Source organism: Doryrhamphus excisus, linkage group LG8 (assembly GCF_037039965.1).
Source record: "Doryrhamphus excisus strain RoL-2023G ecotype Guam linkage group LG8, RoL_Dexc_Guam_v1.1, whole genome shotgun sequence".
Taxonomy (NCBI): domain Eukaryota; kingdom Metazoa; phylum Chordata; class Actinopteri; order Syngnathiformes; family Syngnathidae; genus Doryrhamphus; species Doryrhamphus excisus.
The window spans coordinates 1,216,984-1,244,751 of record NC_136364.1 but is presented as its reverse complement, the minus strand read 5'-3'; the positions used below and the strand labels follow the sequence as shown (position 1 = coordinate 1,244,751).

General features: G+C 42.5%; 2 protein-coding genes across 3 annotated transcripts in view; one reads left to right on the top strand and one right to left on the bottom strand.

The window, feature by feature from the left end:
• usp32 (ubiquitin specific peptidase 32) overlaps positions 1–21,332 on the top strand; it is a 30,038-nt gene extending 8,706 nt beyond the window's left edge. For both annotated transcript variants that reach the window (XM_058079865.2, XM_058079866.2), the window contains 27 exons: positions 242–357; positions 678–740; positions 885–968; positions 2,456–2,517; positions 2,588–2,690; positions 3,041–3,182; positions 3,872–3,954; positions 4,211–4,345; positions 5,378–5,498; positions 6,293–6,447; positions 6,710–6,791; positions 7,671–7,745; positions 8,637–8,775; positions 9,208–9,313; positions 9,525–9,698; positions 9,988–10,162; positions 10,234–10,385; positions 10,593–10,704; positions 10,800–10,993; positions 11,098–11,282; positions 11,882–11,968; positions 12,260–12,380; positions 13,134–13,325; positions 13,542–13,683; positions 15,027–15,403; positions 15,587–15,679; positions 19,277–21,332. In XM_058079865.2, the coding sequence (XP_057935848.2) occupies positions 242–357; positions 678–740; positions 885–968; positions 2,456–2,517; positions 2,588–2,690; positions 3,041–3,182; positions 3,872–3,954; positions 4,211–4,345; positions 5,378–5,498; positions 6,293–6,447; positions 6,710–6,791; positions 7,671–7,745; positions 8,637–8,775; positions 9,208–9,313; positions 9,525–9,698; positions 9,988–10,162; positions 10,234–10,385; positions 10,593–10,704; positions 10,800–10,993; positions 11,098–11,282; positions 11,882–11,968; positions 12,260–12,380; positions 13,134–13,325; positions 13,542–13,683; positions 15,027–15,403; positions 15,587–15,679; positions 19,277–19,450 (3,644 nt within the window). In that variant the 3' untranslated portion in view covers positions 19,451–21,332. The remainder of the gene's footprint in view (positions 1–241; positions 358–677; positions 741–884; positions 969–2,455; positions 2,518–2,587; positions 2,691–3,040; positions 3,183–3,871; positions 3,955–4,210; positions 4,346–5,377; positions 5,499–6,292; positions 6,448–6,709; positions 6,792–7,670; positions 7,746–8,636; positions 8,776–9,207; positions 9,314–9,524; positions 9,699–9,987; positions 10,163–10,233; positions 10,386–10,592; positions 10,705–10,799; positions 10,994–11,097; positions 11,283–11,881; positions 11,969–12,259; positions 12,381–13,133; positions 13,326–13,541; positions 13,684–15,026; positions 15,404–15,586; positions 15,680–19,276) is intronic.
• A 1,132-nt stretch (positions 21,333–22,464) lies between these two features.
• On the bottom strand, positions 22,465–25,961 carry LOC131134500 (dehydrogenase/reductase SDR family member 13-like). Its single transcript, XM_058079868.2, has 5 exons — positions 25,794–25,961; positions 25,095–25,213; positions 24,789–24,912; positions 23,795–24,121; positions 22,465–22,817 (listed from the first exon to the last, which is right to left on the bottom strand). Exons 1-5 carry the CDS (start codon positions 25,918–25,920, stop codon positions 22,555–22,557), a joined length of 960 nt encoding a protein of 319 aa, XP_057935851.2. The 5' UTR covers positions 25,921–25,961; the 3' UTR covers positions 22,465–22,554.
• Positions 25,962–27,768: the final 1,807 nt, after the last annotated feature.

Genomic DNA, 27,768 nt, shown 5'->3' with positions numbered 1-27,768 from the left:
CTGCTAAATTTCATTTTCATTTCATTTGCATCACTACTCCACAAAAGTAGTTCTTTGGCATTAGCTGCTATAATAAAAAAGCTTATTACATGCATTGTCAGCTGTCTCATGCTAGCTCTTTCTCTCTTTAAGATGTACAGAAAAGAGATGTGTTCATGTCTTACATAAGGATTGTGGACGATTGTGCACTTTTCCTTTTAAAGCTGAAAATGATTTGAAATAGATGATGTTGTTTTGTTAGTTTGCTTCAAAGTGTTTGACCTGGACCGTGATGGAGTCCTGTCACGTGATGAACTCCATGAGATGGTGCTGGCGTTGCTGGAGGTGTGGAAGGACAATCGCACTGACGCACTTCCTGTAAGCTCACATTCTTTAGCGATATTGGCAGTATAGCAATGTTTCCCTTAGGTTTACAGCTTTATGTGCAGTTGCGCTTGGGATGCAGCATGTGTGCAGGTGCTCCCCGATGGCCCTCGCTCACAAACATGATGATAATGGGACCGTCTGGGTACCTGGTCTTGGTGCAGTCGATGGCATCTCTGCTGCTTAAAGCATGTCTTACACCCATACCATGACTGACTTAGACAGTATCTGTTCAGTAATATAGTGAGATATTATATATACAATGATTATCTTTAAAATCAGTTCTGATAAGCACTGTGTTGTCTGCTTTGCAGGAGCTCGGCAGTGGTGCCTCACATATAGTGGATGGCATCTTGAAAGTGCATGACACCACCAAAGTAAGACACAGCTCTTGAATGCTGAGGAATTATTGTCAGGAATATCACACATCGTCTTCCAGACAGTGATGATTCCACGCCCACAGACATGTGTTGTGTTCTGAGATGGCTTGTAGTGATGTCTTGTGTTTGTACATCTCCCAGCTGGGCGGCCTGACCTTGGAGGACTATCAAATCTGGAGTGTGGAGAACGCTTTGGCTACTGAATTTTTAAATCTTCTCTTCCAGGTCAGCACACGTAGATTTGAGCTTGTGTTGTATGACGCGGGGTCGTTGGGGTGAAAGTGTCGACACAGCCAAGATTGCTCATTGTTGGATTTGGGATTTTTATAACACTCTTGTACACCGTCTCCCTCTGGAATGTTGTACTAAAACATATACAGCCTGTTGGATTATATATTGATATTGGATTACATATTGGCCTGCCTCTAACGGACTCGGATATCAGCACTCCGATACAGGACAGCAACGCTATCCTGGTTAGGTCCCACGCCATCACAACGTGCTGGTAAAATTACTTACTGCTGCTGACTGTTGTAATATGTGGCTATAATTAATATTAATATCAGATCAGATTGATATCTGTATCATATTGGATGTGAAAAGGGTTTATCTGAATACTCTTAAAGCATTATATCCCGCCTCTTCCTGCTTTGAGTACAGAGGTGACGCCCACGTAACGCACACTTGCGTTTCTTGTCAGCTGATGATAGAGATTTGGCCAAATTTAGCTACTAATTAGCTGTCATTGACCATATAGCCCAGGGGTGTCCAAGATGCAGCCTGGGTGCCATTTGCAGCCTTCTGCTCATTTTTTATTGGCCTGCGGTGCATTCTAAGAATATCATTCAAGAAGGAAAAAACGGAATAAAGTTGCAATTTTTGAAAAGTCAGGGTGCGCAAAAAGGTATGTTACAAGAATTAAGTCATAATATTACGGGAATAGTCATAATTATAAGAAAATGCATGAGAATAGAGAGAAAAAGTTGCAATTTTAAACTCTTAATCTGATGAGGAACATGTCATTTTAGTTGAAATATTAAAGAATGATACATTCGTTTTAAAAAGCCATCATGAAAAATAAATTTAAGGTGTAATTTTTGTCATACAAAATATATAAAATGCATTATACAGTACTTTGTACTTGATTGTACTTACATATTATTATATAATAAGTCATAATTTTATGAGACGAAAACTACAAAAAAACCCCAGAAAAATGTGCAGTAATTTTACAAACAAAAGAAATAATGTTGTGATTTTTGGAAAATTAGGCTGTGTTATGAAAATAAAGTCAAATGGTGCTTTACAATACAGCCAAGCTAATACAAAACAACATAATAATTCTAAAATATGTGAAAATGGGCATTTTAAACCATCAAAAAAGAAAATAAGTTAAGTAACAAAACCATTCAAATAAGTGATGAATTATGACCATAATCATGAAAACTTTATTCACAATTCACACATCAGTTTATAATCGGTCACCGTTTCAACAGATATCGATATTGATATTGATTTTAGACAATAAGAGCTGGCATTGGTAGCATCAATATTTCAGTATGCATGACTGCAGCCAAGGCTGTGGTGTTGTTTAAGAGACGGACTGGTGCATGTCTCCACAATTCATTCATCTGAGTGTTTATGGCTGATTGGTACCCATCCATCTCTCGGGTGTCACGGTTTATTGGTACTAACTGTTTTACTGTGTACAGGTTTGCCACATCGTTTTGGGGCTCAGACCTGCTTCTCCTGAAGAGGAAGGTCAAATCATCAGGTATATAAATCCTCTGTGCGCTGCCACTGGACTGTAGAATGTTGAAATGTTGTGTATGTGGTGTCAATAGGGGTTGGCTGGAGAGAGAAAACAGACATGGGCTGCAGCATGGCCACAGCTGGTTCCTCATATCTACGCTATGGTGGCAGCTGTGGAAGGATTACACTAATTATGTAAGTCATATGGTAGCCATGTTCCTCAATAGTATTGAATCACGTGAACATTTTAGTCGTGAAATGATATCAGCGAGGGGTGTCACGAGACAAAAAGATACATGATATTGTGTCTACGATACCAGATAATATTTTACCATTACTTTTGGAGAAATATATGACAATATTTGCAATCTACTAGTGTGACTTTCTGCTACGTAGCTGACATGATGTGAATGGAGCCTTATTGGTGCTTTTTGCTTTAATGTTTCACAATGCCATCATATACAAATTAGGAATAGGAAAACAACTGTAGCATCAATAAACAAAAAGAATCACACACAAAAGTTGCATGCTTTTTCCCTGCCCAGGAGCCAAAGGGCGTTGCTGTGGAGCAGCAATCCATCCTGAGCGCCCTGCAAAGTGGGATGTCAGCAGACAGATGTGACGGGCTGGGAAGCATGAGCCCTGCAGCCCAAATATCTTTGGATGCAGCAGACGCTACAGAAATGGGTCAGTCTTTGGACTTGTTCCTGGGTTTTTTCCACCATTGGACAATGGCCATTTAATCAAATACTATATATTTTATCTCCTCAATGCATGCTGAAAGGTCTCGGAAGCAATGAACATTAGTTTGATTCTTGATAAACTACTAACAACATTACTCCAAAATTCCAAATAAAAAGCATTTTTATAGAAAAGGAAACATGTGTGTGGAAAAAGTGATTGCTTTTTACGATGCTCCCTGACATCATGTTCTGAGTGAAATACAGACAAGAAGTACATTTATTGTGGCTCCTAGCTCATCCTAACGTTCAATAAATCTTACCAACACACGTTCACTTTTCAAAATAAGAGCGCTGTGTGCAATATTCATGATCAGGGTTGTCATAAAGAATATCTCACATCAGTAACACCATTGGAATTGCATTTCATTAACCCACATTCCTTTCACTTTAACAAACATACACATTCTATAAGTGTAAAAGGTTGAAGAAAATTTTATTTTCAAAAAGAAAACACCACAATTTGGCAAAAAAACAAAACAAAACAGGATTTCATCGGTGCAGGCTGCGATGTTACAGGAATCATGTCTTTCTTTTATTGACAGCTGACAATATGACAGACAGTTCAGTTCCTACATGAGTAGCATTCAAAGCTGCATGGGTTGGGAACAATAATGAGTGTTTTCTTCCCCTCAGCCAATGGGCACCTCTCGCAGCAGGCAGCACAGAGGCCGGGGGCCATTGACAATCAGCCTTTGGTTGCAACCGAGCCCACCAAGGTAAAGGGTGTGTGTGTGTGTGTGTGTGTGTGATTGCAGCTGTATTTCAGGTATGGATAGTTCCATCCATCCATCTTTTACCGCTGCATGGATAGTTGTGTAGTGATTTATTCGAGGGAACACTACTCCATAAGTCTTGGACGTAGTTGACAGCTTCAGCTACTGCCACCCTAGAAGAAGAAAGTCAAAAAGAGATGTATGTATTGTGATATACTTGTTACTGTGTAAAGAAGCACTTTGTGCTTTGCCCCTGCAGGCTCCGACATTGACCATGGAGGGTGGTCGGCTGAAGCGCTGCTTGCGGAATGATCGAGACTTTAAGATTGTGCCAGAGCCAGTGTGGCGGGCGCTTTACCACTGGTATGGTGCCAACCTCAGCCTGCCACGGCCAGTAAGTGAAGGACCTGCTCTTATTGGATGACTTCTGGTGCTGGCAGATGTTTACAGGAACTCTCAAACACATTACGTGATTATATGTGGTCTCCATTGGAAATCATCATCTTCCATTCCATTCGTGGTCGTCTTGGAGGATCTCATCCCAACCTCTTCACATTCACTGAGAGTAGAAGCAGCCTTATCAAGCCAACAGAACTGAAAACTAAAACAATACAAATGAAACCCACGTACAGCTGGCGGCCTCTAGTGGTATCAGGACCAAATTAATGGTCATCAAATCTTACATTTATGCATTCCCGCATCGTATCAGCATCTGGGAGCAGAGATGAGCAGAAATAAAAGGCTAACAATACAGTACGTCGTCTCTGTGAACGCACAATGGGGCGTTCAAGGACTGTTAAACGAAGTGAGAGTGGTCTCTGCTTGAAACAAACAAACGTAAAAAGTATTGATTTGTAACTACAGTATATTATGTTTAAAATATACTGTCATTGATATGCATTTGCATACAGTAACTTGTTTTGTGTTTGTCTTTTATCAGTGTACCTGAAAGTTTCCTGTGGCGTGTTTGGGTTAGACATATATATAGTTTATTTTTTTACTAAAACTAGACAAAACTTTTTTTCCGCAGGACAAAAACTAAGACATGTAGAAAGGACTACAATGACCAAAACAAGACTAAAGTAACATAGCAGCAAAAAACAACACTGGTGCCCACAGTAGCACCTGGTGCTCGTTGAGAGGAGTGACTGGTACTTCCGTTTCCACTATTACCACTTGATTGGTTGCCAGTGGCTTTTTTGAGCAGCTAGATATCAGGCTGTGATCTCTAAACAGAGGAACCGAGCAGCTAAGGGTAACACCCATCCCTCCTGCTACGTCTTCTTATTCTATGCTGTGTTATGTATTCATGAAGACGGGTGAAGAGAAGCGCAAAGCAAACAACACCATCACGTCTTTTCATTCCAATCAGCCAAGAGCAACACCTCACAGTGATGAAGATCACCTTTAACGTTCGTTCACGCAGGTCATCTTGGATAGCAAGACTGGCCAAGCAGAACTGGAGCTTTTCCCTTGCTACCTCCTCTTCCTGCGCCATCAGTCAGCCACACGATCCTCCTCCCAGACCAACATCTGGCTCAATATGGGTAAGACCGGCCTGCACCTCTTGCATTTCTACAATTCTACATGCAGCCTTAAATAGTCGCCAGCGTACTTACATCCAGACCAGCGTTTCTGAACCTATATCTGGACTCTTGTTAACTCATGAGAGAACATCTAAAGCAGGGATGTCCAAAGACAATAAAGTCCAAATATTATCAGGAAAAACAACGTCAGTTTGGTAGCATAAAGTTGAAAAATGAAAGGAAGGAAATTCCCTTGCTCACAAGCCCCCAAATAGCTGTCCTTGGCTATGCCTTCCGGTAGTTAGCAGCTCCGAGCTGAAGTTTAATTCAGCTCTCGGTTCAAAGCAAAAAATCATCCGAGAGACAGCTTCCAGTATGTCTGGGGTTTGAGACGCGACATGCTCCAGCGATAAGTCAACTCACAGCGACAGTAGACACTAGTAGCTTTGGTCTTGTGGAGCGAGCCATCTGCCAGGCTTTGAAGCTATATTTAGCATCCAAATACGCTTTTTTTCTCCATTTCTACTCAATGTTTGTTCCGCTTGTGACTTCCCATCAGCTGCATTTCCCAGGGTCAAACAGGAAGCTGAAAGAGTTCCCTGAACTCGTTAACTTTGACAGCCCTACGTTGTGAAAAAGGTCATTTTATTTTGAGAATAGTCTATAAGGTCATAATATTACCAAACAATATTTTTTAAGAGAAAAGTGAAAATATTTGGAGGGAAAAAACGCAAAATTGATGCTAATTGGCTTTTTCACCTCTATCATGAAGCTGACATGCAGTTTTTTCTTGGCCCCCTCCATGTCGCGGCCAGGTAACGTGCCATCCCCCAACATTCCTTTGAAGCGGGTGTTGGTCTACACGGCCTGCTTTAGCCGCATGGCCACCATCAAGGACATCCATATCTACTTGTCTCAGAGGCTTCGCATCAAGGAGGAAACCATTCGACTGTGGTTGTATAACAGTGAGGTGGGTGTCACTATTGCTCTCTTTGGCTTTGATCACTGGTCTTGCTGCAAACATTGTCATGGTTAGGAGTGTAAACATCTATTCTTAGCCAGTTCTGTTTAAGTATGGAACAGTCATCATTTCATTGGCATCACTGAGATTTTTATTTAGCATCAAAGAAGTTTCAAGTTGCATTATTATTTCCGTTGCATTATTGGGCCGCATTCCCAAAATGTCTAAATTCCTCATTTCTAATCAATTTCCGTCCACTGTCTTTCTGCAGAACTACCTCACGCTCCTTGACGATGAAGATCATACGCTGGAAAGTTTGAAGATCCAGGATGAGCAGCAGCTAGTGATTGAAAGTAAGAAGTCTAAGTCGGACCGATACCCTTTCTGACCTTTAAGTCAATCTTTCATATTGACTTCAACCTAAGACAATATTTTTCACCTAAGAATAGTCTCTTACAGTCGAGTGGGCTTATTTTCTTGCTGTGGATATACTCACATTGTAAAAAAATAAAAAAGGGTAATTCTGGCTGACTGCGCTCCCAACTCCCTTGACATCATCAATTGTTCTCACCTTTCTGCCACTCATCCTTAGCCCACCAGGTGGAATCTTGCATGGAGCTTATAGTGACCAATAGTGATCCCTTTCTCATCTCACCAAGCCTCTTATTCATGCTCTTGTAGTCCATTCCAGTCTTGTGTAGGTCTACAATCTTGTGGTCTATTCGAGTCTTGGGCAGGTCTACACTGTACATTCCTGTCTTGGTGCAGGGGTACAATGTTTAGCTGAGGTCTTTGGTCTTGCCCATTGTGGTGGAGAAGTGTGACTGGAAAAGAATGTTTATGTATCCATATATTGGTTTAGATGAGGAGTACTTTGTCATTTGTGTGGTTTTATGGACACATTGGTGCTCAGTGGGGGTGGCAGTCCTTACTTGCATATTTCACTAAAGCGAACGCTAATGAATTTATAACTGTTTTATTCAGTTTTCAGGCTTCTCTTGGTTCCCAGGGCACATGCAAACCAGCTGGTGCGGTGCGGTTCACTTGAGCTCAAATGTGTTCAAAACGACAGCAAAGAGCTTGAAGGAAGCACAAATACGTTAGAGAAAAAGCACACTGATCAGGTTACATTCAGACTGGTCAACATACTATATTGTCCTTCCTTCACGGGTGTGTCTGTAACTCTAATGTCTAATGTCTGACATTGATGAACACTTTGTTGTCCTCCACAGTCAGGAACAAAGACATGAGCTGGCCTGAGGAGATGTCCTTCATTACCAACAGCAGTAAGATGGAAAGGCATAAAGGTAAGCAAACACAAGTCAACAATCTCACATACTTGACTCCTCACAATGTTTTCATGTCTACAGCTCCCTTTAACTGCCAGTGCATACACACTGGTTCCTCGCCTTTCATAGATCAGACGAAAGCTGAAGCAGTTTTTCCCTCAAGAACTTTTCACTTTTAAAATGTAGATTTAAGTGTAGTTTGTACACAACTGGAGGGAACAAATGAGGATTTGATTAAGTGTACATGTTGATTTATCCTCACCAAATATCATGACATTACTACTAAGACATCACTACAATCAGGAGAACCAGAGTATAAGCAGGAGGAGCCACCTGGAGTGGCCCAGCAAGGTGCACTGTATTTGGGCACACCCTTCGGGCACCCGGAGTGACACCAGGAATGTCTCAAACCTACTATGCTCACCCGCATAGTATGGGTAATCTCGTCGCATTGGAGCATTTTTGTTTAAATTATCGGTTATGGGAGCTATTTTTAATGTTATATCACGGTTCTTGGTATGACATCATTGGGCATGATAATTATTGGACACACCTATAATGTAAATAAATTTACGTCGTCCCAAGCACCCAAAAATCCATTTAATAGAGAGTAATCCACTTTGCCTAATGAATGTTTGGTGTTGGGTGTGTGATCCGAGACGGCACTGCTGGGAATATCATACGTCCACATCTTTATTAATAGCAAAATATTTAATCTACCAATGTTTACTATTGTTATGAACAATGGCAGCATTTTTTATTGAAAGTGGATCATACAAAACCTGGGCTTGTGGTGGAAAACAAAGGTTAGACTGTATTTTGGATATGGATGGCAGTGCTTTACAGTATAATATGAATACAGTAAATTTATATGAATGCACTTGTCTTTCAAATCTTTCTTCCCACCAGTACCCACAGAGAAAGGAGCCACTGGCCTCAGTAACCTGGGCAACACCTGCTTCATGAATTCTAGTATTCAGTGTGTGAGCAACACCAGGCCTCTCACGGACTACTTCATCTCGGGGAGACATCTCTATGAGCTCAACAGGTGACATTTGACTTTTTATGCTATTTCATGCCATTTAGTGGTGGAACGCTACGCTACAGTCACCTTTTGGTATGTATTAGATTTTTCACACGATACTTGATGAAGAGTAAAAAAAACATATGTGTCACTGGACAAGCATAAACCCAAGCTGTGTCACAAGCTCAGTGCAATGAATTACAGCGGCCACTAGGTGTCACCAAAAACCAACCACCACTCCACTTCAACTTATAAGCAGCACATGTAGCGTTATATACAATATATCTTTTGTTATGCAATGGTCGGACCAGCCAAACTACTGTGTGGGGAAATGGAACTGAAAGTTCCGTACAGTAAAATCTGATTAGGAATACATGTGACGTTACACCCCAAATGGCATCATTGTTGAAATCATGGAAATGCGCCCGTCGTTGTACTGACTTATTTGTCCAACAGATCCAACCCCATCGGCATGCGAGGTCACATGGCGAAGTGCTACGGTGATCTGGTGATGGAGCTGTGGAGTGGAACACAGAAGAACGTGGCTCCTCTCAAACTCAGGGTGAACCTACTGTAACTCTTTTCCACCTCCACAATAACATCTCGTCTTCTGTCATTTTACTTTGGATGACCTTTTTTGCTAGCAAATGGTCTTTCGCTTCATAACACCCGGCACACAAGGAACAGATGATGCGTTCAGGAACCATGGTGACTTGCGTCCGCATTGTTTGGAACCTTTTGAAGACTTGCATTGTCCATTGTTTCCTTTGCAGTGGACAATAGCGAAGTATGCTCCTCGATTCAACGGTTTCCAGCAGCAGGATTCCCAGGAGCTGCTGGCATTTTTACTTGACGGCCTCCATGAAGATCTAAACCGAGTCCATGAGAAGCCGTATGTGGAACTCAAAGACAGCGATGGGCGGCCCGACTGGGAGGTGGCCTCTGAGGTCAGAAACATTGTCATGACATTTGAATAGTTTGAAAATCCCACCACAAGCCAGGATTAAATCAAATAAAGATTTGATCCCCTACCAATCAGCAAACATTCTGACCCCTGTAGTCTGTTCATGTGAAGACCACAAATGAGTCCTGCTAATTTCAACTCACTATGTAGACATTCACGCCTCCCCACCACCATGGGCAAGACCAAAGAGCCTTGTACATGAAGATCATGGTGGTGTTTGCAAAGAGACAAACCATTGTCTTGAAGGTGTGTGTGTTCTCCTCAACTCTCAGGCGTGGGAGAATCACCTGCGCAGGAACCGTTCTATCGTGGTGGATCTTTTCCACGGTCAGCTCAAGTCCCAAGTCAAATGCAAGACCTGCGGCCACATCAGCTCACGATTTGACCCGTTCAACTTCTTGTCCCTGCCCCTGCCGATGGATAGCTCCATGCACCTGGAGATAACGGGTGAGCGTATTGCAGTACTTGCGTTGAAGCTGTGTTGGAGATTGACCGATGGCTTTGCCGTGGTTTTTCAGTCATTAAACTGGACGGTTCCACTCCTGTACGCTACGGCTTGAGGTTGAACATGGACGAGAAGTACACAGGACTCAAGAAGCTGCTGAGCGAACTGTGCAATCTGAAGCCTGAACAGATTCTTCTGGCTGAGGTTCATGGTGCCAACATTAAGGTAGTGTGAGAGTCTAACCCTTCCTTTGGTATGGACCGTGTCAATATAGCCCTAGAACATAATATTCTGCGTGCCTTGAAAAAAAAAGAGGGACGGCTTTTGAAAAAATGGCTGGGATTGAATGAGTTAAGATGTGGATTAAGGCTGTGTGAGGACCAGGTCCAAGACCAGAAGCATCATCTGATGTCTACAATGTTCTCCTTTCAGAATTTCCCTCAGGATCACCAAAAGGTCCGTCTGACTGTGAGCACCTTCTTGTGTGCCTTTGAGATCCCGGTGCCAGGCTCGCCAACGTCACTCAGCAACCCTAAACTGGCAGGTGAGCTCGACCAATAGGAACCTCTGGTTAGAATCTCTACTACTGTTACACACCTACCAGTAATTTGTTATTTTGTTTTTTTTGCTTATCATTAGAATTCAATACTGTGGCCAACGGCTCGGCTAGTGGTCACGTAGACTTGGAGCCCAGTTTGACGTGCAGTGAGGGAGCAGTCAATGTGGTCAGCAATCCAGAACCTGCCTTGGTCAATGGATTCACTAACGGACACAACCCAGCAGTGCATGAAAGTCCTGTCACTGGTTACATCATTGCCATGCACAGAAAGATGGTGAGAACCACACTGCAAGTCACACCTTTATTCATGACTGATCCTTGCCGGTATTTCTACGTGGTCCTCGGCATACACCATCATCAAGGCTCTTTCTTTCCCAGATGCGGACGGAGCTTTACTTCTTATCCTCCCAGAAGAACCGTCCCAGTCTGTTTGGCATGCCGCTTATTGTTCCCTGTACGGTCCACACGACCAAGAAAAACCTCTACGATGCTGTGTGGATGCAAGTGTCCCGACTGGTCAGTCCCCTGCCCCCGCAAGATTCTAGCAACCATGCCCAGGACTGGTAAGCTTCTTCTCTGCTGTCAGAGGAAAAATGTCACAACTAGGCCTGTCATGATCACGGATTAACGGTTAACGATTAACGTAACAAACAAACAAAAAATATATATAATTAAAAGAATATAATTATGACGCCCTGGATAAATTAAAATACTGTAAATGCAACCATTTAATATAATTGTGATGTTTCAATGGAAAAAATTAAGTAAAATAACGTAGGGCGATTTTTTTTTTACTTTTTTTCTGTGTTTGAACTCTATTAAAAACGTTTTTACATTCCAAAAAATGGCACAAACATGACATGAAATAGAGAAGTGAACATTTAACATCATTTTACCTGCAGTAGACACCCTTAGACCCAAAAAATGACCAAAACAACAATTTGTTCACCAAACAACATAGTGCTGCTGTCAAATGTGACTAATGTAAAATATATAAACCAATAATGTTAAACCTGGAGTCGACGACGAAAGACGGCCCTAAAAATGATGCCCGATGTTAACCGAGTTACCGCTGTAGTTTATGCTCGAGAGTGTTTGTAAGCCAACATTGTCAGAAGGACTTGGTGATTGAGGATGATGGTTTTCCTCCTTTCCCCTGCAGTGATGACAGCCTTGGCTACCAGTACCCTTTCACTTTACGGGTCGTGGATAAAGACGGTACCTCATGTGCCTTGTGCCCGTGGTATAGGTAAGAACATGGAGTATTTCACATATACACAATAGTGGAGTATCGCTACGCACGCTATGCTTTTCATTTCAGTTTCATTGTGCGTGCAGCGGGTAAACAAAGTACAAAACAATACAAAACTCTTGTATAGAGTGATGTTTTTACATACACAGTGATTGTTGTACACCACTGGACCAGGTAGAAGAGTCCCAGTATGACTACATGTACATCTCCAGTACACAATTGGAAATAGAAAGCTTACAAGGATGATTAGTATTTATTGAGTCTTTGTGTATTTGTGTATTTCTTCAGGTTCTGTAGAGGCTGCACGGTCGCATGTACAGAAGATAGAGCCTCCATAGGGAATGCTTACATTTCTGTGGACTGGGATCCCACCGCCCTGCACCTACGCTACCAGACCTCGCAGGAGAGAGTGAGACACATCTTTTGGGATCGTCTAGTGCATACAGTAGAACTCCGGTCATTATGGATTTAACTAAAACGGGCACTCAATCCCTGCACAAAATCACTATAAATACTAAAATCACCTCCTCCTGAACTAAGCAGGTTGAAACGGCGATAAACACCAGTGAAGTTTGGTGGAACCTCTGCGAGTGAATGCAAGCTAGCGGGGTTAGCGTGGTAGTGTGGTTGCATGCGGGACTCGGTCTGAATGAGTATATCTTCACCGCTTTAATGTAAGGAGCATTTTACAATGCCCCATGAGGATTTGAAAAAAGTAAAAAAAGACAGGAAGCACATTTATTCTCGTACCCAACTCATTTGACATTTCCAACACACAGTGGCACACTACCGGCCTTCAAAATAAAAGCACAATTTGCCGTCTGTGTAAACAAAGTTACATGGATTACTACTTCTTCCTGAATCACAAGCACAGGCATTACAGTTAAAGTTATCCACTTTCTTACTAATCAATACACATGGTGATAAATGCCTTTCAAAGATGATCACAAAAACCAATCAGCAATCATGCATGCAACCTACATGTGCTCAGTGTCAGTAGGGTTGCCGACACCCGTCTTGAGCCGACAAGGGACACGTATTGCAACGAGAAGCTACTCTGTAAAAACTCAATGGTGGAGATAATGTGATGATACACGTATGTATGATTTATAATAGGTAGAAATTGACATGACATTGAAATGCCGAGCGGCTCTTCCTGCAGATAGTGGTGGAACACTGCAGCGTGGAGCTGTCCCGCCGGAGCCAGGCTGAGCCCATCAGTCTGGAAAGCTGCCTGAAGGCCTTCACCAGTGAGGAAGAGCTGGGGGAAGATGAGCTGTATTATTGCTCCAAGTGCAAGACCCATCGACTGGCCACAAAGAAGCTGGACCTCTGGAGGCTTCCACCAATACTGGTTAGTGGTGCTTCTATTCCTAGATCTTTTCTCCACTTGGCTCCACAAGTAAACTATTTGGACTATTTGTTATTCTGGCATCACAACAAGGAATTGAAATAAAAGTGCAGACTTGAATTGAGGCTTGGTTAAGGGAACCTGTCTCTCTCTTGTTAATTAAGTTCAAAAATTGTTGGAACCCAACAATGTTCCTGAATGTTATGTTTTCCACTTCAGATTGTCCACCTGAAGCGCTTCCACTTTGTCAATGGCCGTTGGATCAAATCACAAAAAATTGTTAAGTTCCCAAGGGAGGAGTTTGACCCCAGCACGTTCTTGGTTCCCAGAGACTTTGACCAGGGCTTCCTTCACTCACACTGTAAGTACTTGCTGAAGGAAGAGAACATGGACTCTCTCACTCCTCCTCTGTTCTACACGCTACCATCTTAGCACTCTCATCAACTTTCATAATACAGTAATCAGAAGTAGGACCACTTCTTTAGAAATTAAATATTTTTGTCACATGGCATTGAAAACCTATTTATAAGCCCTCTAGACATAACATAACACCCCTATAGTCACCTTTACACGCCTATCACCTAATACAGTCGAGAAATTAATACATTTAAGAAAGTTTACCTTGTAGGGGAGCAGAATGGGTGGTGGACAGGAAGCGGCATTTGGCCACATCACTACTACCAGGAGAACCAGGAGGAGCCACCTGCTGTGGCCCAGCAAGGTGCACTATACAGACCTGATCAACATCTCAAGACCAATTAAAAAGTATCTACAATTCACCTTTTGAACATCTTAATGAGGTTTAAGTATAGATACAATATGCAAAAGCAAGAGACAGACAAAAGGGTGTTAGCATACTAATGTTAGCATGTTAGTATTGTTGGCATGTTAAAATTAGTATATAAGCATTTTTTGTTATTTTCATGGGTAAACACATTCATAAACACTTATCATGCTAAGCTAACGCTATCATGCTAAGTGTTAGCATGCTAATGTTAGCAGAATCATTTTTTGCCATGTTCATGGGTAGACACGTACTGTATATCAACGCCACTATTGTGCTAGATATTACTTATATTATTCTACGTTTTAACATTTGAACTACAGTGGGTTGCAAAAGTATTCATAGCAATCATATCCGTGAGCAACACTCGACTTCTCGGCACAGAACAAAGGAATAGTGTGTTTCTCCTGTTTACATGAAGGGAAATAGCACAAACATGACAATCCATCACTGTTTTTGTTCATTTTGTTATAGACAAGTACCCTTGTAGATAGATAGATTGCATAAGTCTGTATTAGTATTCATACCATTGCACTAAAGTTCTAAAAATCTATCTAAAAAATCTATCTCTAGTTCAGAAAGCTTCAGAACGAAATCAGTGATACATTGTCATGTTTGTGCTATTTCCTCATGTAAAAAAGAGAAACACACCTTTCCTTTGTTTTATGCCAAGAAATCGAGTGTTGAGTGTCATGGGTACAACCCACTGTTTTCAGGACTATACTGTTCAGTTCTGCTTCCTCTCATCTTCCATACTATTCCTGCAGTCATTCTACATTTCAAGATTGAACCATTTCTACAGCATTTCCGTTCAGCTTGAGCTCATCTTCAAATCTTCAACATTTCTGTCAATTGAGGCACTCACACGCAATTTCGAATAGTGACCATTTAGAGACGTTCTTCCTGTTGTTTCCCAACAGCTTCTCCTGCCTTGAGCAGAGGGTCCCCATCTTCCCTGAGCAGGAACAGCAGCCCCTCAAGCAGCCCCAAAGCCAGCAGCGCAAGCCACAAGCATGCGCCTCAGCAGAGCAACAGGCACGGCCTCTCGGATAGCAATGAGTGCCTGCAGGAAGCTGCTGAGGCTGAGCCACAGGACCACAGACTACAGGACGAGGCTTCCAGAAGCGCACCTACAAAGGAGGATCCGGAAGAGCCGTTTGTAGCATCCGATTCCACAAGACGCACTGATGTGATCAGGATAAATGGCATAACCACAGACTGCAGCACAGACAGCCCTTTGATAACCTGCAAAGAAAGCAAGTGTTTGGACTCCATCTACAACCTCTATGCAATATCAGTAAGTTCTCATCATCGTTCACTTTCAAGGGAATGTGGGGTACCGTGTCGCTAAAACCAGTCAACGATTCCTTTCCATATGCACTTCATTTTATTCTCTTAAGTAGTACAGTGTGCCATAATGTGCCATAAAGTGTTCTTTGATGTTTCTTGTACTGTTTTGTCTTTTCTTCTGCCTCCACAGTGCCATTCAGGAATTATGGGTGGAGGCCACTATGTAACCTATGCCAAGAACCCCAATGGGAAATGGTACTGTTACAATGACAGCAGCTGTAAGGTACGTGCCACACTGATAGTAACGTCAATCACTCTGCATAATCAGGCCATTATTTACAGTATACAGTCATATAGAAATGTATAGGCTTTACACAAAAGGAAAAGAGGGTCTTGTGAGTGTCACAAGGAGGAAAGAACAGGCCTGAAGAAGAAGAATACATGAAGAAGATACTAAGTGAATGCCTCAGACAAGAGAAGCTCAGTAAGGATAGGCGTACATGGAGATTTAGTACATGTCCTTACCTCCATTGTGCAGAACATCCAGTTGGTATGGTGTTGTGGAATATTGAGAAGAACATCTGCAGTTTGACGGAGAGGGGGCTCCACTTGTTTATTGAGCCACAGTTAAATAGGGCTCTAAACGATAACAGTGACGTGGATTACCAAACAGCCTGGCTAGTGGTGATAACTAGTGATAGCAGCAGTGGAGATAGATGTAGCAATCCTAACCATAGCAACTGAAGGAGGAGCTGGTGCCAGTAGTGATGGGGGCGCTGGGGGCAGTCATCCCCCAGCTGGGTGGATGGCTCCAGCAGATGCCTAGAACAACATCTGACCTCTCCATCCAGAAGAGCAGCACCAGAACTACCAGTTGAGAATCACTGGATGGAATAAGGTGTCAATCAGAATGCTGTGGTAGGAGGGAGCTCATTGAGTCACATACTGTATACTGTAGAGTATGTGGAAAATACTGTATGGTATGTGGAAAAGACAGTGTAGTGTGTTAAAAATACAGTAGAGTATGTAAAAAGACAGTGTAGTATGCGGGAAAATAGTGTAGCGTATGTGGAAACATGGTGTAGTATGTGAAAAATACAGTAAAGTATGCGGCAAGATTGTGTAGTATGTGGAAAATACAATGGAGTATGCGGAAAGACGTGTAGTATGTGTAAAGATGGTGTAGTATGTGGACGAAAGACAGTGTAGTATGCGGCAGAAAGACGGTGTAATATGGGGAAAGACGGTGTAATATGGGGAAAGACGGTGTAATATGGGGAAAGACGGTGTAATATGGGGAAAGACGGTGTAATATGGGGAAAGACGGTGTAGTATGTGGAGGAAAGACGGTGTAGTATGTGCAGGAAAGACGGTGTAGTATGCGGAGGAAAGACGGTGTAGTATGCGGAGGAAAGACGGTGTAGTATGCGGAGGAAAGACGGTGTAGTATGCGGAGGAAAGATGGTGTAGTATGCGGACGAAAGACGGTGTAGTATGTGTAAAGACGGTGTAGTATGTGTAAAGACGGTGTAGTATGTGTAAAGACGGTGTAGTATGCGGAGGAAAGACGGTGTAGTATGCGGAGGAAAGACGGTGTAGTATGCGGAGGAAAGACGGTGTAGTATGCGGAGGAAAGACGGTGTAGTATGCGGAGGAAAGACGGTGTAGTATGCGGAGGAAAGACGGTGTAGTATGCGGAGGAAAGACGGTGTAGTATGCGGAGGAAAGACGGTGTAGTATGCGGAGGAAAGACGGTGTAGTATGCGGAGGAAAGACGGCGTAGTATGTGGAGGAAAGACGGTGTAGTATGCGGAGGAAAGACGGTGTAGTATGCGGAGGAAAGACGGTGTAGTATGCGGAGGAAAGACGGTGTAGTATGCGGAGTAAAGACGGTGTAGTATGCGGAGGAAAGACGGTGTAGTATGCGGAGTAAAGACGGTGTAGTATGCGGAGGAAAGACGGCGTAGTATGCGGAGGAAAGACGGCGTAGTATGTGGAGGAAAGACGGTGTAGTATGTGTAAAGGCGGTGTAGTATGCGGACGAAAGACGGTGTAGTATGCGGACGAAAGACGGTGTAGTATGCGGAGGAAAGACGGTGTAGTATGCGGAGGAAAGACGGTGTAGTATGTGTAAAGACGGTGTAGTATGCGGACGAAAGACGGTGTAGTATGCGGACGAAAGACGGTGTAGTATGCGGACGAAAGACGGTGTAGTATGCGGACGAAAGACGGTGTAGTATGCGGACGAAAGACGGTGTAGTATGCGGACGAAAGACGGTGTAGTATGCGGAGGAAAGACGGTGTAGTATGCGGACGAAAGACGGTGTAGTATGCGGACGAAAGACGGTGTAGTATGCGGATGAAAGACGGTGTAGTATGCGGAGGAAAGACGGTGTAGTATGCGGACGAAAGACGGTGTAGTATGCGGACGAAAGACGGTGTAGTATGCGGAGGAAAGACGGTGTAGTATGCGGAGGAAAGGCGGTGTAGTATGCGGACGAAAGACGGTGTAGTATGCGGACGAAAGACGGTGTAGTATGCGGAGGAAAGACGGTGTAGTATGCAGACGAAAGACGGTGTAGTATGCGGACGAAAGACGGTGTAGTATGCGGACGAAAGACGGTGTAGTATGCGGAGGAAAGACGGTGTAGTATGCGGAGGAAAGACGGTGTAGTATGCGGAGGAAAGACGGTGTAGTATGTGGAGGAAAGACGGTGTAGTATGTGTAAAGGCGGTGTAGTATGCGGACGAAAGACGGTGTAGTATGCGGACGAAAGACGGTGTAGTATGCGGACGAAAGACGGTGTAGTATGCGGACGAAAGACGGTGTAGTATGCGGAGGAAAGACGGTGTAGTATGCGGACGAAAGACGGTGTAGTATGCGGAGGAAAGACGGTGTAGTATGCGGAGGAAAGACGGTGTAGTATGTGGAGGAAAGACGGTGTAGTATGTGTAAAGGCGGTGTAGTATGCGGACGAAAGACGGTGTAGTATGCGGACGAAAGACGGTGTAGTATGCGGACGAAAGACGGTGTAGTATGCGGACGAAAGACGGTGTAGTATGCGGACGAAAGACGGTGTAGTATGCGGACGAAAGACGGTGTAGTATGCGGAGGAAAGACGGTGTAGTATGCGGACGAAAGACGGTGTAGTATGCGGACGAAAGACGGTGTAGTATGCGGACGAAAGACGGTGTAGTATGCGGACGAAAGACGGTGTAGTATGCGGACGAAAGACGGTGTAGTATGTGGAGGAAAGACGGTGTAGTATGTGGAGGAAAGACGGTGTAGTATGTGGAGGAAAGGCGGTGTAGTATGTGTAAAGACGGTGTAGTATGCGGACGAAAGACGGTGTAGTATGCGGACGAAAGACGGTGTAGTATGCGGACGAAAGACGGTGTAGTATGCGGACGAAAGACGGTGTAGTATGCGGACGAAAGACGGTGTAGTATGCGGAGGAAAGACGGTGTAGTATGCGGACGAAAGACGGTGTAGTATGCGGAGGAAAGACGGTGTAGTATGCGGAGGAAAGACGGTGTAGTATGCGGAGGAAAGACGGTGTAGTATGCGGAGGAAAGACGGTGTAGTATGCGGAGGAAAGACGGTGTAGTATGCGGAGGAAAGACGGTGTAGTATGCGGAGGAAAGACGGTGTAGTATGCGGAGGAAAGACGGTGTAGTATGCGGAGGAAAGACGGTGTAGTATGCGGAGGAAAGACGGTGTAGTATGCGGAGGAAAGACGGTGTAGTATGCGGAGGAAAGACGGTGTAGTATGCGGAGGAAAGACGGTGTAGTATGTGCTGCGTGTGCTAACAACAAAGGCTAACAATGTGGTCAGGACAGCAAACGTGGTTTGAAACGGCCATCTTGTTTCTTTTCCAGGAAGTACATTCTGCAGAGATCGACACGGACTCAGCCTATATCCTCTTCTACGAGCAACAGGAAGTCAATTATTCCCACTTCCTGCCAAGGACTGACGGCAAGAAGATGGCCGACACTAGTAGCATGGATGAAGACTTTGAGTCGGACTACAAGAAATACTGTGTACTGCAATGATGCAGTACATCATCAAAGAGCTTGTACCCTTCCTCTCCACGAGTAGCCATCCTTACCTTGAGGGATTCCACCTGACCGGAAGGATGCACAGCAAACTTTACAGACTGTAACGCCTGAGTGACAGCACTGGACTGATAGAGCACTTTGCCTAGCCCCCCCATCCCCCCCCCATGTACATTTCCTACCCTAACTTATGGAAACCCTCTTTCAGGCACTGCCTGAGTAGCCAAGTGTGAATTTCATCTCAGCCTGAGACCACAAAGGGAGAACAGAAAACAGATTCCAAGGGAGCCTGACAGGTAAATGACCTTATTTGACTGCTGAGTCATCAAGGAAGCGCTACTCTATCCACCCTAGATCTACTAGATCTACACACCTGACACTAGATTCTCACTATTTTTAACACATAGCAACAGGACTTTATCAAAGCAAACACCTCCCTCACTCACGGCGCGACAAAAATAACACATAATGTGGAGGTGTGGAAATAAATGCCCACATACACAACATTACTATTTTATACGTTTATAACCCGCATCGCTTGCTGGGTAGCCTCCTGTTGGAGAGGTGTGTGCATGGGTGTCCTAGCATGCCTTGCGGGTTGAAAGTGAGGCCACATAGGCGTGTGCTGCGGTTCTAGTACACGGTGAGTTGCCTTTGCTGAGTGAGGTCGGCGTTTGTGGTCGGTTATGGAGATGGTGAACACACACTGATGGCAGGTCTTTCCAAAAAATTCAACAATACATAATGTCCTCAAGATGCAGGGATCCACTGTACTGATATATACACCCTATATAGGGAGGGGAAATACACACAAATACTGTACAATGTACTATATCACTCTACATAGGGGAGAGAAATACACAGGAATACTGTACACTGTACTATATCCCTCTATATAGGGGGGAGAAATACATAGGAATACTGTACACTGTACTATATCCCTCTATATAGGGAGGAGAAATACACAGGAATACTGTACACTGTACTATATCAATGTATGTAATACATGTGCATTTAATTATTTTTATTTATGAGTCCCAGAATGTAAACAAAGTGTGCAGTCTATGTGGTATATGTGGTATCATCGATCTACTGGTATATCATATGTACAGTATATGTGGTATCATCAATATAGTGATATATTACATGTACAGTATATGTGGTATCATCAATATAGTGATATATTACATGTACAGTATATGTAGTATCATCAATATAGTGTTATATTACATGTACAGTACATGCGGTATCATCAATATAGTGATATATTACATGTACAGTATATGCGGTATCATCAATATAGTGATATATTACATGTACAGTATATGCGGTATCGTCAATATAGTGATATATTACATGTACAGTATGTGGTTTTAATATAGTGTACAGTATATGTCAAAGTAATGTACATGGATCCCAGGATACAATATGAATGTTTTTAATGATGTGTGTGTTAATAAGTAAGTCTAGCACTATATGAAATAAACCCAGTTGGTGGACAGGAGGGATGAACACATGCATTTCATGCATTTAGAAATATGCATTTTAATCTCCACTGGTGTTGGTGGAGATGATTGTTAACAGTGGAATGGGCAAATGTGCTCCTGATGGCATACATGGTGTTTGTGTGGACACCGTGTGAGTCCCAGTCCTCCCTGGCTGGATCAGAGACTGGCGGAGTTCCTTGGAAGTGAAACTAAAGCGTTTTGTTGCAGCAAGGACGCCATGATGCAAACTGAGGCCACAGTGAAGGCACGGACACAATGTCATAAAAGCAAGATTTGAATGACTGCTGGAACATCAATCATCCTGATGGGGTGATCATGTACATATAATGTTTCTTATATTGAAATCATTCTTAAAAAGGCATCCATTTCAATCCATACGTCTGGAGCTTCCCTTTCTTTTCACTTACGTTTTTTTTTAAACAGTAATTTGAATTTCAAATGTTGGAATGTAAAAGTGGAAAATGATTGATGTGTTGAATTACTGGGAGCATGATGAGTACTGGGAATTAAACTAGCAACCATCAGGTTGGCAGATGGAATAGGCCATGTTGGGGAAATAGGTGTAAATGTTCTTTCAATACACACATCATTTATTTTTCTGCTCGCATATAGTGTGTATGGAGGACCAAAACTGCCAAAACAATAAATAAATAAAAGTGGAAATAAAAACAAAAATGAAAAAAAAGAAAAAATTAAATACAAAAAATAAATATAAATGGAAATAAAAACAAAAATATTTTTTTTTTAAATTTTTGAATCTTGTTTTTCATTTTTGTATTTATTTTTGCTTTTATTTATTTATTTATGTATATATATTTTTTTGTTTTTATTTCCATTTGTATTTTTTTTTTTTCATTTTTGTTTTTATTTCCACTTTTATTTAGTTATTTATTTATTATTTTGGCAGTTTTGGTCCTCCATAGTGTGATATTGTAGCTGTATCCTGACTGTAAACACACAGTTTATCCACATGGGGGCAGTAGTGTCACAGTATCTTAATTCCCAGCCAGTGTCGACAACTTGATTTTGTTGCTAGATTTGGCGTCGTTGGGGACGGCACGTATTGCTGTGTATTTAGTGTTGTCACCGAGCAACAGCGGATGTTGTTTAGAGGTCCGCCCCGCCCAAAAAAGAGTCACAAGCCGGAAAGAACCAATCATGTTCCGAGCTGCGATGCTGCAGGGGTGGGCTCGCAGCGTTTTACCTGGATAAAACAGGAGGTGGGGGCGGCTCAACGGTGGGGCAAAGGGAGGGAGTAACACCCCCTTAAATAAATGGCTTGCCACCCCAAAACAAAAGTTTCCCGCCACAAAAAGCATAAGGCCGCTTATTGGTAAGAAAGTGGCTAACTTTTCTAATAGGGTGTCAGCCTCTGCACACATAGCTACTACATCTTCAACAAACTGCAATCTGGCCTTTAGGCATCATTTTTAGGACTGAAGTAGAAGTGTACCTGTGTTAATCACAGCTCAACACACAAACACAAACATGCACACACACGACTTTTACTTCAACATCTTTATTTAAAAAATCCTTTCATTCCAAAACAGTATTGAATGAAGCACCGAGGGTGGTGTCACGTCTGACAAATAACTATGACGACAAACCGGTTAATCTGTCACTCACCTCCCATAGTTTTTTTGCCAAGGCATCGTCTCGCCCTTTGCGTCCCACCTGTTGCAAGGCACAGTTGGAAAAATCACGTCTGCTAAGAGGCTCAATGCCCTCCTGGAGGGCACAGTAAAGGGTGCACTGGGAGCCGCCCTCCGGGTCCATAAAGAAGATCTTTGCAAAGGGCGTCAGCAAAAACTGCTGCCACCAGCTCATATTGCGACACAATTCTGTGTTGATAACCCCTGAGGAGAAGAGAAACCATGCGAATGCTCAGAAATCAATAAAACATATTCCATTGATATTTCAATTTGGGGTTATGTGTCGGGACCAACACCCGGTGGGAAAAACACCCGGGTTATAAAAACGGTTTTATTTAGGTCCATCTTTTTAATATAAACATTTAATCTGTGACTAATTAGCTCTTGTTTGCTTTCCCAAGAATAAAACTCAGTGGTATCATCAACAAATACTACCAACTTCTCACTTTACAGATGTCATTGATGTACAAGTTAAACTGTTTTGGTCCCGGTATTGACCCCTGGGGTACTCCACATGTCATTGATGTACAAGTTAAACTGTTTTGGTCCCGGTATTGACCCCTGGGGTACTCCACATGTCATTGATGTACAAGTTAAACAGTTTTGGTCCCGGTATTGACCCCTGGGGTCCTCCACATGTCATTGATGTACAAGTTAAACAGTTTTGGTCCCGGTATTGACCCCTGGGGTACTCCACATGTCATTGATGTACAAGTTAAACAGTTTTGGTCCCGGTATTGACGCCTGGGGTACTCCACATGTCATTGATGTACAAGTTAAACTGTTTTGGTCCCGGTATTGACCCCTGGGGTACTCCACATGTCATTGATGTACAAGTTAAACTGTTTTGGTCCCGGTATTGACACCTGGGGTCCTCCACATGTCATTGATGTACAAGTTAAACTGTTTTGGTCCCGGTATTGACGCCTGGGGTACTCCACATGTCATTGATGTACAAGTTAAACAGTTTTGGTCCCGGTATTGACCCCTGGGGTACTCCACATGTAATATTTGAACTATATTCACCTAGCTTTACATATTGCTTCTTCCTGTTAGCAATGTAGCTTTCAGCCCAATACTATGCTCTAACTATGTAAATATTCCCAATAGGATAAGAATCCCTACCCAACCCTGGCCTGGCCCTGTGTTACATGAAATGAAGATCATTGAGCTTCACTGACCTGGGTGGAGGCTGTAGCAGGTGACCCTTGACCCCTCCAACCTGTTAGCCAGCTCTCTGGTAAACAGCACATTACACAGCTTGCTGTTGCAGTAGGCCAGGACGTTTTGCCAGGCCGACTGAGCTGGCACCAAATCCTTTTTGGAAGCCACGAGGGAGAAATCGATGTTGCCGAGGCGGTGCAAGAAAGCGCCCACATTGACGATGCGACCGGGTCCGCACTGCTGCATTCGCTCCAGGAGAAGGTTGGTGAGCAGGAAGTGACCCAGGTGGTTGACCCCAAACGCCATACCAAAGCCATCCTCCGTGTGCCCGGGGCCCATATGAGCTAAAACATCCATCGACACTGACAGTCAGAGGCTGGCATACACTCACACAAAGTGTCATTCATTCGGAACCCTTCATATTTCCTTGTAGCCAGGATTTAATAAGAATACATCTTCAGTGATGTTTAAAAACAAAAAATATTTTTCATTGTGTATCATAATACTTGATCATGAGAGAAAAAGCTGGTTGCTGGTTTGGATTTCCAGGATGCATTGCTTCGGAGCAAAGCATTCATTGGTGCCTGCTGGGGTGCTGTGATGACATCAGCCTCCCTCTTTTCTCCTCTGGCTCCAATGCAGCACCACCCATTTTCTCCATTTTCATTATGGGAAAACGAGTTTCCTTTTTTACATTAAACTTGTATTGGTACATGTAATGGTACTTTTCCATTTGACTGTTAAGTTGCAGTGTGATGATTTTAGTGTGTCCAGTCATTACCTCCTGTAATTTCCAATGGGTTTACAGGCTTGTTGTGAGTTTTTTCCTAGCTCATAAGCTAGGCTTGACTCCTGTCAAGTAAAGAGTAGCCTTGTCCTAACGGATCATGGCGTGGACATGTGCAGCTTATATTGTCCAGTGTGGTTTATATATGTACAAATGGTTTTTTTTTTCTCTAAATTTAGTGAGTGCCGCTTAAACAAATGTATAATATGTACTAATGCTTTTACCTGCGTTGTTGATAAGAATGTCCAACCTGGGTTCAGATGTCAAGAAGGTTTCCACAAAGCTACGTACGGACTTCAAGCTTGCCAGATCCAAGTGCATGAACACAACCTGAGCATTCCCACTCTCCTGAAAGGTAAGACAATACTGATACAACTGTTTTTATCCAAACATAAAAACTACACGTACAATAACTGTGTTATCAAAACAGTTCATTTTTATGACAATGCTTGTATGAGAGGGAAAATATATGCATCCAAATAAGATATAGTACATCTTTTCATTATAAAATGACGTGAGACATTTCTTACTCTGCGGATGTCAAAGACAGCAGCCTCAGCTTTCTCCTTGTTACGGCAGGCCAGAATAACTCGAGCTCCTCTGTTGGCCAATTCCAAAGCTGTGGCCTTCCCAATACCCGTGTTGCTTCCTGATAGGAAATTAAACTTATCACTTCAAATAATGACACTTCAAATAGTGACAATACAACACTTTGGGTGTCCAAAGTGCTGGCATGCAGCTGTTTTTATTGACCCAGAGCAATTCTAATAACAATAATTGAACAAGAAAAGCAAAAAACTATATATAAAGTAGTGATTTTATGGGAGTACATTAAAAACTTTTTGGAATAAATTTCATTTTTGGGAAAATGTTTGTACACCCCTGCAGGATATTTTGGACTCTAATTGTGCCTTAGATTTCAAAATGGCGCCTTTTGTCTTATTATTAAACCAACTGTGTTCTTGCTGTATTTTTAATGACATATCGTCCTTGTTAGCGTCACATTACTTGTACAAAACACAGCAGATTGCGTCGCCCGTCTATGACGTCACCATTGTTGACTCAAAAATATTAATCCAAAATACCTTTTTATAGTTTTATGTGGACAAAACTATTCAAATGACGAATTAAATTGACAAAACATTTAATAACGTCATGACGTCCAAGCAAAACAAACAGTTCAACACCGGCCCATCCCATGCACGTAAAAAGTGGAATAATGTCATTACCTGTCACGATGACAGTTTTCCCGTTCAACTTCAAAGGGCTTGAAATCCTCGCCCCCCTGAACACACCATAGTAAATAAACAAGTAACAAGCGACGACTACTGCAAGGAAGCCAAGCAGCACCGCCATTACGCTGGGTCAAATAGATGTGCGCGAGTGATGAACGAGTCGTTCAAATTTCAAAATATTTTTTCTCAACGGGAGTCACAGTCACAGTCTTCATTAACTCGGTCGCCGACTCGCCGTTTCGGATCAAGTACCAGAGTCACTTCGGTGACTGATTCAAAACACTTAAGTCAGTAAAATGAATCGAGTTCACCATTAACGCGTCTCACACTCGCATGCTGACGATAACAAAGTATTTCCGGGTCAGTATTCTCAAATTCAAACATTGATAAAATGAGTTGTTTTTTTGGAAGTTGTAAAATGTATCGATACGTGTGTGTCGTGAGTACCAATTTTAGCCACTAATTTCAAGGATAAACGAGTTTTACTTTGAAGGCGTTTGTGTGGGCTCTTGCGAGGATGATCCACTGGATGTCGCTGTGCTTCTGGCAAGTGTACAATATACATTTAATACAATACAATATATATACATATATACATTTAAAATAATTGAAACAGTGACATTTATTGAGTGTCCTATGAGCATTTTCAAGGCTTAGAACCCGATGTTTTCCTCACAGGTTTTATAGTAATCCACTGAAGAAAATGACTTTTGCAAGATAAACGACAGGACACAATTACACAGTATATAAATGCATATACATGTATATAAAGTATATACATGTACGGTACGGTAAATGTAAGGTACTGTGACTCATGAACGCTAGGTTGAACGTAGCACAACATTATAATTGCATTAACCATGTTATTATGAGCCATGAAGGGTTGCGTTCAAAGACACCACCTAACTTAAGTTGAATTCACGTCTTGAGTGGACAGGTGTCTTTCCCTCGTTTATGGCGGTTAATTGGTCCGGCGATAAGTGACTTTCCGCGAAGCAGGATTCAGTATTAATAAATGGAATATTTTCGTAGTTAGGACATAGAAACCCAGTTTATGACTTTCTAAGTACACTTTTTAACATTACAGGTCTCTAGACGTGAAATAACACCCACCGCACTCCTATTATTCTTATTCACGCCATGTAGTATCAGTCCTGGGACATAAGAGGCGGCCATGCCTTTAACCACTAGCAAGCTAGCAAGCTAACTAGTTAGCCTCTCCAATCTACTTATTCCAAACATAGGTAGTGTTTGAAACGGCGTGAGGAAGAAGAACAAAGTAAGAGGAAAACCTTACTACTCCCACACGGATCATTTTTCAATATTTTTGACTAACAATAGTCAACCACAAAACAATGCTCATTTATTAATTAAATTTGAACCGTGATGTAGCGAGTGACAACTGGGTTTCTGAGCACACTTAAATGCAGCAGTTACATTGATGAGAGATAAGAATATCCACTTATTTTTTTTCTTTGTCTTTTTGTGTATTTAGACCACACATGCATGCATAACAAAGTCATTTTTGTGCTTTCCGGAGTGCCAGTGAATGCATCTCTGTGTCTTCTGGTAATGACAAAGTGTTGTTCCCAAAAGAAGCTGCCTCTTGATGGGAGTTGGAGATATGGTGTTGGAATTGCACTATGTTGACATAATTGGTCAAATAAATTAGGCCCCATATACTGTGGTATTTGCCCTCTTCCTGGTTTCTTATTTTATTTGCATATTTGTCACTTCAATGTTTCAGATAATCCAAAAATGTAAATATTAGTCACTGACAACACAACTGAATGCAGTTTTTAAATGAAACTTTTTATTATTAAACGAGAAAAACAATCCAAGGCTCCATGTCCCTGACTGAAAAGGTGATTTTCCCCTAAAGCTAATTAGTGATTAGGCCATCCGTAGCGGCAACAATTGTAATCAAGCGTTTGTGATAACTTGCAATGAGTCTGAGGAATTTAACAGA

Coding starts and splice junctions, on each gene's coding strand:
- LOC131134500 (XM_058079868.2), bottom strand. CDS start 25,920: ATGGCGGTGCTGCTTGGCTTCCTTGCAGTAGTCGTCGCTTGTTACTTG. Junction 24,122..24,788: donor CATTCTTATCAACAACGCAG/GTAAAAGCATTA, acceptor TGGATGTTTTAG/CTCATATGGGCCCCGGGCAC. Junction 22,818..23,794: donor CTGCTACAGCCTCCACCCAG/GTCAGTGAAGCT, acceptor TCTTCTCCTCAG/GGGTTATCAACACAGAATTG.